This window comes from Eleutherodactylus coqui, chromosome 8, assembly GCF_035609145.1.
Source record: "Eleutherodactylus coqui strain aEleCoq1 chromosome 8, aEleCoq1.hap1, whole genome shotgun sequence".
Lineage (NCBI taxonomy): Eukaryota > Metazoa > Chordata > Amphibia > Anura > Eleutherodactylidae > Eleutherodactylus > Eleutherodactylus coqui.
Genome location: NC_089844.1, coordinates 19,699,896 through 19,710,820, shown reverse-complemented (window position 1 = coordinate 19,710,820; position 10,925 = coordinate 19,699,896). Strand labels below are relative to the sequence as shown.

General features: G+C 49.0%; 1 protein-coding gene across 1 annotated transcript in view; it reads right to left on the bottom strand.

The window, feature by feature from the left end:
• Positions 1-5,339: 5,339 nt before the first annotated feature.
• DPP10 (dipeptidyl peptidase like 10) overlaps positions 5,340-10,925 on the bottom strand; it is a 143,360-nt gene continuing 137,774 nt past the window's right edge. The window contains exons 23-26 of the mRNA XM_066575248.1: positions 8,617-8,675; positions 8,370-8,442; positions 6,842-6,915; positions 5,340-6,099 (exon numbers count right to left, since the gene is read on the bottom strand). Of these exons, the coding sequence (XP_066431345.1) occupies positions 5,962-6,099; positions 6,842-6,915; positions 8,370-8,442; positions 8,617-8,675 (344 nt within the window). The 3' untranslated portion in view covers positions 5,340-5,961. The remainder of the gene's footprint in view (positions 6,100-6,841; positions 6,916-8,369; positions 8,443-8,616; positions 8,676-10,925) is intronic.

Sequence of the window (10,925 nt, the reverse complement as noted above, 5' to 3'; positions counted from 1 at the left end):
CGGTGGTGTGCTGGGTCCCGCGGTCGGAGCGCGTTCCCCACGACCTGTGGTCTGGCTGCCGGGGGCACGGGTGTCGGGCCGGCGTGGTGCCGGTGGCTCGCGGCGCCATGTGTGCGCTCATTAGTCCTGGCGGCGCTGTGCGCGCTCGCACCTGTGAGTGCAGCTGCAGTGCACAAGCTCCCTTTTGATGTGCTATGGGGAGCTGGCTGTCTCCCTCTCTCTGCCTCTGGGCGGAGGCTTCTGTTTAAAAGTCTGGCATCAACTGCAATGACTGCCAGTTATTGGTTTCCCTCAGTTTGCTAGCTAGCCTGCATCTGTAGGTCTCCTGCCTCTGTCAGCTTGTCTGCTATTTTGTTACCATCTGCCAGGTTGTTCTATCTGCCTCGGTACTATCAGTATTGTTTCGTGTTGGTTTTTTTCATCTGCCTGTCCTGTCGGTAGTCTACCCATTTAATCTACGTATGCCAGCGCTCCTTCTCGGTCCCTAGATAGCGTAGGGACCGCTGCCCAGTTGCCTGTCTGGGGTTAGCTAGGAGTGGAGGCAAGTAGGCAGGGACAGGGGTTGCGGGTAAGATCCAGGGCAACCTGGGCTGGCGTATCCAGGGTAGATTACTGTAACATGATAACTGGCCCTTAAAATTGCCCAGCGGGTTTTTTTGCAGGCATGTAGATTGTACTTCCGGATGTGGCCCTGCTCATCCGGCTCAGAGTTCCAGAAAGGGGGATTGATTATGTCCTTACTTCGGGGTTCCCCCCAGACATGGGCCTACTCCTTACCCGAGAGTTCGGCTTGCCTGCAGTCAGTTGATTTGTTTTTTCGGGAACTTGGAGGTATTTTTGCTGAGCTGGACCATGTGGGTTTGGCGGTATCTCATCTCATATCCCTTCGTCAGGAGGAGCAGTGGGTAGAGGACTATTGCGCTAAATTTAGACAGTATGCAGGTGAAACCTCCTGGAACGATAGTGCACTTAAGGATGTGTTTTTGTTGGGTCTTTCTGACGCTGTCAAAAATCTTCTCATTTCCCATCCTGCTCCCGTGACACTCAATGAGGCGATGGAATTGGCAGTCAAGGCTGACAGAAGGCTGTGATCTAGAAAAAAGGAACGTCAGGCCCGCAAAGCTAGGGAACACAGCAGACCTGCTCCCTCTTCTCCCAGGCCAACTTCTGGTGCCGAGCCTATGGAAGTGGACCAGCTAAGTCCTGAGGAACGGCGATCGTTCCGGATGACGCAGCATCTCTGTCTTTATTGTAGGAAAGCTGGATATCGTGTAGCGACCTGTCCTCAGAAGCGGATGCAGCATCAGCCTGAAAACTTCAGATCCTAGGCGACTGCCTAGGATCACAGGCACTCCCTAAGTTGTTGGTGCCCTGTCATGTTGGTTTCTGGAATTTCACTTGGTCCGGTCAGGCTTTTATTGATTCGGGTGCTGCCGCTAATTTGGTTAGTCTAAGCTTTGTCAGATCACTGATGGCTGAGTTCTCGGCATTGGAGACGCCCATACGCTTCACTAGCATTGATTCCACCCCTCTGTCTGCGGGTGTTGTCCAGTGGAGGACTCCCATGGTACAGTTTACTGTGGGCGTTCTCCATTCTAAGAATCTGTCATTCCTAATAATGGAGAGGATGTCTGTTGATGTAGTGCTGGGTATGCCCTGGTTGGCACTTCATAATCCCCGATTTGATTGGTCCACTCAGGAATTGACACATTGGGGGTTGTCCTGTCATAGTCATTTAACTACTATACCTATGTGTTCAGCAGATACCATACCTATTCCGGATTATTTGTCTGATTTTCATGATGTATTTCCCAAGAAACGGTCTGAGATTTTGCCTCCCCATAGGGAGTGGGACTGTGGTATTGATTTGATCCCCGACAGTCCCATCCCTAAGGGAGCCATTTTCAATTTGTCGGGGCGTGAGCACGAAGCCCTTAAGTCCTACATCTCAGAGTCTCTGGCCAAACGACACATCAGCCCGTCCAGGTCCCCGGCCGGGGCAGGTCTCTTCTTTGTAGAGAAGAAGGATGGCACATTGAGGCCTTGTGTGGATTATCGGGCTTTGAATAAAGTTACTGTGAAAAACCAGTGCTCCTTGCCCTTGATTCCTGACTTATTGTATCAGGTGGTAGGGGCCCACTGGTTTTCCAAATTGAACTTAAGGGGGGCGTACAATTTAATTCGCATCCGAGAGGGAGATGAGTGGAAGACTGCGTTCAACACCCCGTTAGGACATTTTGAATGTCTGGTTATGCCCTTCGGACTTTGTAATGCCCCCACTGTGTTTCGGGGATTTATGAACACAGTCTTCCATGACTTCCTGAGGGTATTTTTGGTCATATATCTCGATGACATTCTGGTGTATTCCCCAGACTTGGATTCACATGTGCAGCACCTGAGGATGGTTCTGACCCGTTTGCATGAGTACCAACTTTTTGTCAAGTTGGAGAAATGCAATTTTGGTACTAAACGTGCCTTTTCTTGGTTATGTGATTTTACCCACGGAGATTCAAATGGAGTCTGATAAAGTGGCAGCAATCTCCCAATGGGTCAGACTAGATAACCTGAAAGCTCTCCAGCGGTTCCTAGGGATCGCAAATTTTTACCGTAAATTCATTAAGAATTATTCAGTTATTGCGCAACCCCTGACTGATCTTACCAAGAAGGGTGCCAACTTGGTAAGATGGTCGCTAGAAGCCCTAGAGGCTTTCAGTCGTCTTAAAAGGGCATTTACTGCCGCCCCGGTACTAGTACAGCCTGACGCACGGCGACAGTTCTTCATTGAGGTTGATGCGTGTGAGGTGGGGGTGGAGGCTGTATTGTCTCAGGAAATCAGTGGGAGAGCTGGGTATAGCCCATGTGCGTTCTTCTCGCGGAAGTTCAGTTCGGCAGAACGGAACTACGACGTGGGTAACCATGAGTTATTGGCGATTAAGTGGGCTCTAGAAGAGTGGCGTCACCATCTTGAGGGGGCAAGGCATCCCATTACCGTGTATACTGATCATAAAAACTTGGTATATCTCGCCAATGCTAAACAGCTCGTCAGGTCAGAATTCCTGCCGTTGGCAGAGTTTGCGCTAAACAACCATACTTGTTCTTCCACTGGGGTGTCTCCGTTCCGTTGTGTATATGATCAGCATCCCCACTTCCTTACAGCTATCTCTACTCCTTCTGCCTGTCCTGCAGGTGATGTCGCCACAGGTGTGCTGCAGGGAGTATGGAGAGAAGTACAGAAGAATCTGGAAGCAACGGAGGCTCGTATGCAGTTGCGTAGTGGGAAGAGTCTGTCAGTATCTGAACCTTACAGGATGGGACAAAAGGTATATTTGTCGTCTAGAAATCTTAAATTGAAGGTTCCGTCCTTGAAACTGGCGCCCCGTTACGTGGGTCCCTTTGTCATCACGCGGGTAGTAAATCCGATGGCTTATGAACTTGAATTGCCAGCTACTTGGAGGGTATATAGGGTTTTTCACAAGTCGTTATTGAAACCTTTTGTCCCTTTGGTGGCCTGAAAAGGCTTTGGTCCTGAAGATCATTCCTGGGTGGCTGCACGGGAAGTTCATGCTCCAGTGCTGGTGCGGCGGTTGCGGCTCCTCCCGAGGCAGCGGTGTGCTGAGTCCCGTGGTCGGGGCGTGTCCCCCCGACTTGTGGTCCAGCAGCCGGGGGCGTGGGTGCCGGTGGCTCGCGGTGCTGTGCGCACGCTCGGTAGTCCTGGCGGCGCCGTGTGCGCGCGCACCTGGGAGTGCAGCTGCCGTGCACGAGCTCCCTTTTGATGTGCTATGGGGAGTTGGCTGTCTCCCTCTCTCCGCCTCTGGGCGGAGGCTTCTGTTTAAAAGTCTGGCATCGACTGCAATCACTGCCAGTTATTGATTTCCCTCAGTTTGCTAGCTAGTCTGCATCTGTAGGTCTCCTGCCTCTGTCAGCTTGTCTGCTATTTTGTTACCATCTGCCACGTCGTTTTATCTGCCTCGGTACTATCAGTATTGTTTAGTGTTGTTTTTTTTCATCTGCCTGTCCTGTCGGTAGTCTACCCATTTAATCTATGTACGCCAGCGCTCCTTCTTGTTCCCTAGATTGCGTAGGGACTGCTGCCCAGTTACCCGCCTGGGGTTAGCCAGGAGTGGAGGCAAGTAGGCAGGGACAGGGGTTGCGGGTAAGATCCAGGGCAACCCAGGCTGGCGTATCATCGGGTAGATTACTGTAACAACAACTGGCATTTGTTCTAGAACTAACACCGGTTTCTGGTGTAGATTGTAGTAAATTTGTTGGGCCGCTTTTTCTTGGAGGCCCCACTGACGTTTTAGAAAAGTGGTGAGATCAGCATTAAAGGGCAAAAAGTATGGCTTGCACAAAAATGTGTAACTTTTTTGCCAGAATTCAGGCACGGCGCTACATATGTTCCAATGTGCAGTACAAAACAAGGACAAGGCAGTGCAGAGAGACACAAGGATGTGACTATACAGTATGACACAAGGAAGAGTTATGCAATGTGACATGAGGATGAAAATATTCAGTGGGACGCGAAGATGTTTAGTGAGGCACGAGAATGTGGAAATACATTTAGACACCAGGACAGGGAAGCGCACAAGGACAACAAGGTGTAGTGAGTTATGAGGATCAGAAGATCACATGAGACACAAGGACGAGGCAATCCAGTGATACATGAGGACGAGTCAGTGCAGTGAGACACAAGGAAAGGAAGTGTGTGAGGACAACAAGGTGTAGTGAGACAAGAGGACCAGAAGATGCAGTGAAACATGAGGCTCAGAAAATGCAGTTTGACACAAGGACAAGAAAGTTCAGTGAGGCACGAGAATGTGGAAATACATTGAGACACCAGGAAACGGAAGCGAAAAGGACAACCAGGTGTAATGAAACAAGAGGACCAGAAGATCAAGTGAAACACGAGGACAATGAAATGTACAAGGCAGTCAATTTCCTTAAAGTGATATCTTTGCATTTCTAGCACTGGTTTCTATTCCTATGTCTGTTGGGCCAGAGCTCGCCCTGTGTTGCCGATTACACCAGGAACACAGTACAGGTTCCACAGTGGGTGAAGATGGCACAGGGCAGCAGATCATGGACATCAATCCCTAACTGGAACAGCCCTCATAGAAGATCAAAAAGAGTTCCCTTTCCACCATAGTCCCAGGCACGGAAGATGAGAGAGCTGAGGAGCTGGTCGACCGCTGCTTTTATAAAACCTCCACTAGAACGGTCCTCCCTACCTGTAATGAATACAACACAGAACAGCTGCTGTTACTACTGACACTGCTTGTAAGCCTCTAGTAGATGACCCTGAGAAGGTCCCCCAAGATCTGCACACAGGGACTCAAACATTTCTAGGAAACCATAATTTAATATTGATGTATTCATATATACAAGTGAGAAATTTACATTGGAGAATAAAGCAAATCAGATATTAAACCAATCAAACAAATAAAACACTTGTTGTCTTCACTGCAAATCCGCGGGAATCACAGGACTTCTTGTCCAACGGAGCCTGAAAAAGAGAAGTGTCCCTTACAGATCCAAGGGAGACTCTAGTGGAGACGTAGAAAGGGACAATCCAAAAATCCTCTACCAAAAAGTGCTGCCCCCTCTGGACCGGAGGAGAAGAGTCAGGATCCAGCAAAACAACCGGTGGGACCCGATCTGTCAGAAGGAAAAAAGGAGGAAAATCCTGAAGAAATTGCACTTGTTTAGTGACAGATGATGAGATCCGGCGGATTCTGAGACGTCTCAGGGAACAGAAACAATAGGACAAAGTCTGATAAAGGAACCGAAGAAAACATGCACTACACTAATTGTATCCAAAACGAGGTTCATGTGGAAAGGACCGTCCCCTGTACATCCCCCGCAGGTAGAAACTCCTCCGCAGAATGCCTTACGAGTGCGGGGCCACAGTCCCAGTATCTGCAGGACGCCGGTGAGTAAGAAGAACAAGTCCTGAGCTCATCTTCATTCATCCTCCTCCACCTCCGGCACGACAACAACAGCCTCGCCCTGCGAACAGTCACTGAAGAAGCGCAGCAGCGTGCTGTACAAATGGTAGCGGTTCTTCTCAGACAGGATATTGTGGCCTTCATCAGGGTAGATCTACGGGGAAAAACACAATTGTTTCTGAGAGAGATGACGAGAGTAATGTGACACAAGGGTGACAAGATAAACTACGACCCGAGGGTGACACGGTGCAGTGCGACCCGAGGGTGACAAGGTGCAGCGCGACCCGAGGGTGACAAGGTGCAGTGCGGCACGAGGGTGACAAGGTGCAGCGCGACCCGAGGGTGACAAGGTGCAGTGCGGCACGAGGGTGACAAGGTGCAGTGCGGCACGAGGGTGACAAGGTGCAGTGCGATACGAGGGTGACATGGTGCAGTGCGGCATGAGGGTGACAAGGTGCAGCGCGACCCGAGGGGGACAAGGTGCAGCGCGGCACGAGGGTGACAAGGTGCAGTGCGGCACGAGGGTGACAAGGTGCAGTGCGGCACGAGGGTGACAAGGTGCAGTGCGATACGAGGGTGACAAGGTGCAGTGCGGCACGAGGGTGACAAGGTGCAGTGCGATACGAGGGTGACATGGTGCAGTGCGGCATGAGGGTGACAAGGTGCAGTGCGGCAAGATGTACTGTGACATAAGCATAAAACGATCCACTTTATGACACTGAGAGGAGAAACTGCATGTGGACAATCGTCATGGTCCTCATCATCAGCACTCTGATCATCCACCATCATTACTCTCATCAGCATCATCCTCAGAGTAGGATCGTTCATATTTTAAACTTAACACACATAAGGTCCATGAAATCTGCACTAGGGATATGGGTGTCTGGGGGTCTCACCTGCACCGTGTGGTTCACCCCAACCTTGATCAGCTGTTTGATCAGTTCTGCTGAATGCTGAAAATGGACTTTTGCTAAAAAGACAAAAACATCAGTCAAATGGAGAGAAAATAACAATCGGGCCTAGTTACTATTATCATTCCTTCGATGCTAAGAGTCCAAAAGTTGTGACGTTTAAGGGGCCTTTTACGCGGCCGATAAGTTGTCCAGATTTCTACATCCAGCGGGCATCTGAATGACGTGTTCAGTGTAAATGCCCCGAATGAACGACAAACTAGAATTTGTTTGCTTCTCATTCATTGTTCAGTTTGCATACGCGAAAATTGAAGGAGGGATCGGTCCATGTAAACAGGCAGTATCACTTATGAACGACTGCCTGCTAACTTTGAATTAAGGCGGGCGGCCAGAACGATCCCCGGCCCGCTCCGCCTTCATTCACTGAGCGATACTCATTCCTGATGATCATGTGTAAAAGCACAGAACGATTATTGCTGGGACGACTTGTTGGGCATCCGTGCCCGACAGATTGTCTCGTGTAAAAGGGCCCTAAGGCATTTACTCCGCCCTCTGCCACTTTTTCAAAAAGTGAGTGGTGCCTGGCTTTTACTATGATCCACACCGGAAACTGGTGTGAACAATAGCAGAGACTTACACTGGCTCCTAGCTCCTGGGTTTTTCATCTGGCGTACAGAGGCGACATCATATGAAACCAATGTATTACGATGCTTGTGCCTCTTCTTACACTGGTCACTAGTAGATGGGCGCAGGGTTAACTTAGATCAGCGTGTTAAATGCCTCAATATTCTGATATGTAAGTTTCCTTACCTGTAACCCCACCCAATTATACCCTTAACCCCACCTCAACTATATTACTAACCCCATCTTTAATATAAACCCAACCCCTAAACCTACTCCAAGCATACCCCTAATGTCAAGCTTTCCCTTAAACCTACCTCTGTCCCAAAAATATACCTAATATCAAACCTACCCCAAACTATACCCCTAACTCCATGCCCAACTAGACCACTCACTCATTCCATTCACAACCAAACCCTAAACCTAATCTTAACTCTACCTTTATCCTAAACCTTATACATGACCTTTTCCCAAACTGTACCCCAAACCATACCACTAACCTTACCCTCAACAGCAACCATACCAATAACCTCTGATGTCAGCCGTAACTCCACCCCCAACCATGCTCCTAACCCTACCTCAATTGTCTATGTAACCCTGTTTGGGGGAGGGTATGAATAATGACCCTTTCCAATAGTACCTCTAACAATACATTTATCCATACCCAAAACACTAACCCCTAACCATATCCCTAACCCTACTTCTACCTAACTCTATCCACAATCATACCCCTAACTCTACCGCCAACCGTAATCACCCACTGAGATCTGACTCTCATAGGATCTGTTCATTAATGACCCGCTGGGCTCTGACCCTCATACGATCTATTCACTAATCATCCGCTAGGTTGTGCCCCCATGAGTGAGTATATGTAGAGCGCACCATCACTCACCATCTGCCATACCATGGACCAGTAACAGGTTCTTCACTCTGAAGCCATGAATGTTGTGCAGGACGGAGGAGGCCTAGAACATAGTGGAGAGCGTTAAACTACAACATCTTTATCACTTTCATGGTTGGCATCTGCCTCCAGTAAGAGCCCACTGTTACTTGGGAGAGGCAGGGGGTCTTCAGGGTCTGCCAGTACCCCCTGTACCCTTTCCCTAGGCAGTTGGGCCTCTCCCACCTTGGTTCCTCACCTGATATGTGTTGTCTTCTGCAGACGGCATCCCCAGGTAACGTTCTGAGAAGGCCGAAGCTGTGGAAAGAGAGAAACTACATTCAGCATCCAGCAAACCCATGTAAAATTCCCATTCACTCCAGGACTATAACATGACCAGTTATCCTTTAAGGAGCCAAGCGAACCATCGGAAACCAGAAGTGGAAATAGCAGAAGTAACACTGTGGTGAAACCACATAAACCCGCATGGTGTGCGGCACACTCAGTGCAATGACAGACGCTAATACTTGCCAGTAATGACATTGGATTTGCTCCAACTTGTTGAGTGCCACTTGGCCAAGACTGCAGACAGATAAGTGACCATTGCTGTTAATGGAGCCACAAGGGGCAGTTAAATGGTCCGTCCTCATATTGCGTTATCTTATTACGTTACCCCCAAACGGACTAGAAGCTAGTATTCTGTGGTAGCCGCCTCACGGGTATAATATACAGTAGTCAAAAGGAAGGTGTGACAGCATCAAATGGTGCAAATAGCCATTTCTTTAATCCTCCCAAACAGAAAAGTGGCCACGTTCGGGCTCAATGAGCCTTTGTTAAGCATACAGATTACATGTGATACAGATGAAGGAGATCACTGTTATTATTGTGTTATAATGGGCTTACCCCACACCCCCTGGTTGTGGATGGTTGGTTATCCTTAGCCCCTGCTTTTGGATTAATGAAGAAACCCCATATATGGTAATAGGGGTTGGTATATAAGAGTGAGTCCTGCCCACCCCAGTCCGTTCCAGACCGCATGGGAAGTGGTAAGGGAGCTACTCACAGATCCCTAAATATTCCCTACAGAAAGCCAAAGCCCTGCTTCAGACTCGCTATAACCAAGTAGGGATCAGATTTTAGCCCATACATATAGTGGGACTGAAAACCCACTTTACTAAAACAGTTCTGCACTGAACTGAATGTTTCTTTCCACTTTCCCTCAGCAGACCTGACACAATTAGCTCTGATGCATCATTGCTGCTTCCAGTTGTAGTTCTCCATCCTTGGTGCAGTGTATTCCTAGTGCGGCTCCTCTGTGGCTGAGTAATAGCTCCAGGCTGATCGCTTCTAGTTAGTGTTATAGATAGGGATTGGTATGCAGTTCAGGCACTAGAGGTAGGTTAGGTGACAGATGGCCCGCAGGCAGATTAGTGGTCTGGTCCCACAGATAGGATAGACTAAACTAGGGGCTAGTATAGTGTAGTCAGGCTTGTTCCTGGATTCAACTCCTATGTGGAATCGTTGGACCCGAAGAGCTGCTGCACTACTTATCATTCTTATCCAGACCTCCATCAGAGCGCTGTTCACACCCTGCAGATTCCTGTATCAACAATCAACCACAGACCCCCTGCAACGTGCCTCTTCTTCGTCGAGAGAGAGAGAGACTGCGGTTAAATACCATTGAGACTATAGGAACTAAAGTATTTGATGTACCGTGTGTGTGTATATATATATATATATATATATATATATATATATATATATATAGTAACTTTTATTTCCATATTCCAAAAGTGTTATTCCTTTACTGTTATCTTGGTATAATTCTTTCTTTGCAGACAAGTAGTATTTCAAATATGTAGTGGTGTATCTTGTCTCCACCAGAAAAATGGGTGGAGGCCTGCAGAGTGACAGGCCACGCCTTGTTAATGCCCACCAAAGCTCCAGATTGGCTGACGAGGGTCTGGAGCTTCCCTGCGGTCCCCAGCAACTGGTCCTCCTGTTACTGATGGTGTCTCAGCGGTGACTCGACTTCTCAGCCGGGAGCCGACAAGGGAGAATAGCAGCATGCACGACAGGAGGCCGGAGGGGAGATGAAAGAGCACGCCGGGGACAGTGTCAGCGGCAGAGCCAGAAGCTGAGAAGGCAGAATGGCTGCATGCATGACAGGAGGCCGGAGGGGAATGGATGGGAGAGCGGTGGAAACACTCACAGCGTGGTTGGGAGTGGAGATGGCTGTCCGCTCGGGGGTGGACAGTGACAGCGGCCCAAGAAGCTCAGATGGAAGTCCGCCAGGGAAAAATAGTTACAGCGGCCGGAGTTCTGATGGGAGCGTACATCAACCAATCCCCAGTTGTGGCCGTCACCTGCCCCTCCCCTATAACTGAACTCACCCAGCCCATGACTCCACCCATTCTTCCGGTGGAGACAAGATACACCAGTATCTTTCACATTTATGTTTATCCATATGTGTCTGTATAGGTTATTCCCAGAGGAAGAGACCCTCGTTTCATTAAAGGCTTTATCCTGGGTGAAGGCACTGATTAAAGAAACTCAGTATTACGATCA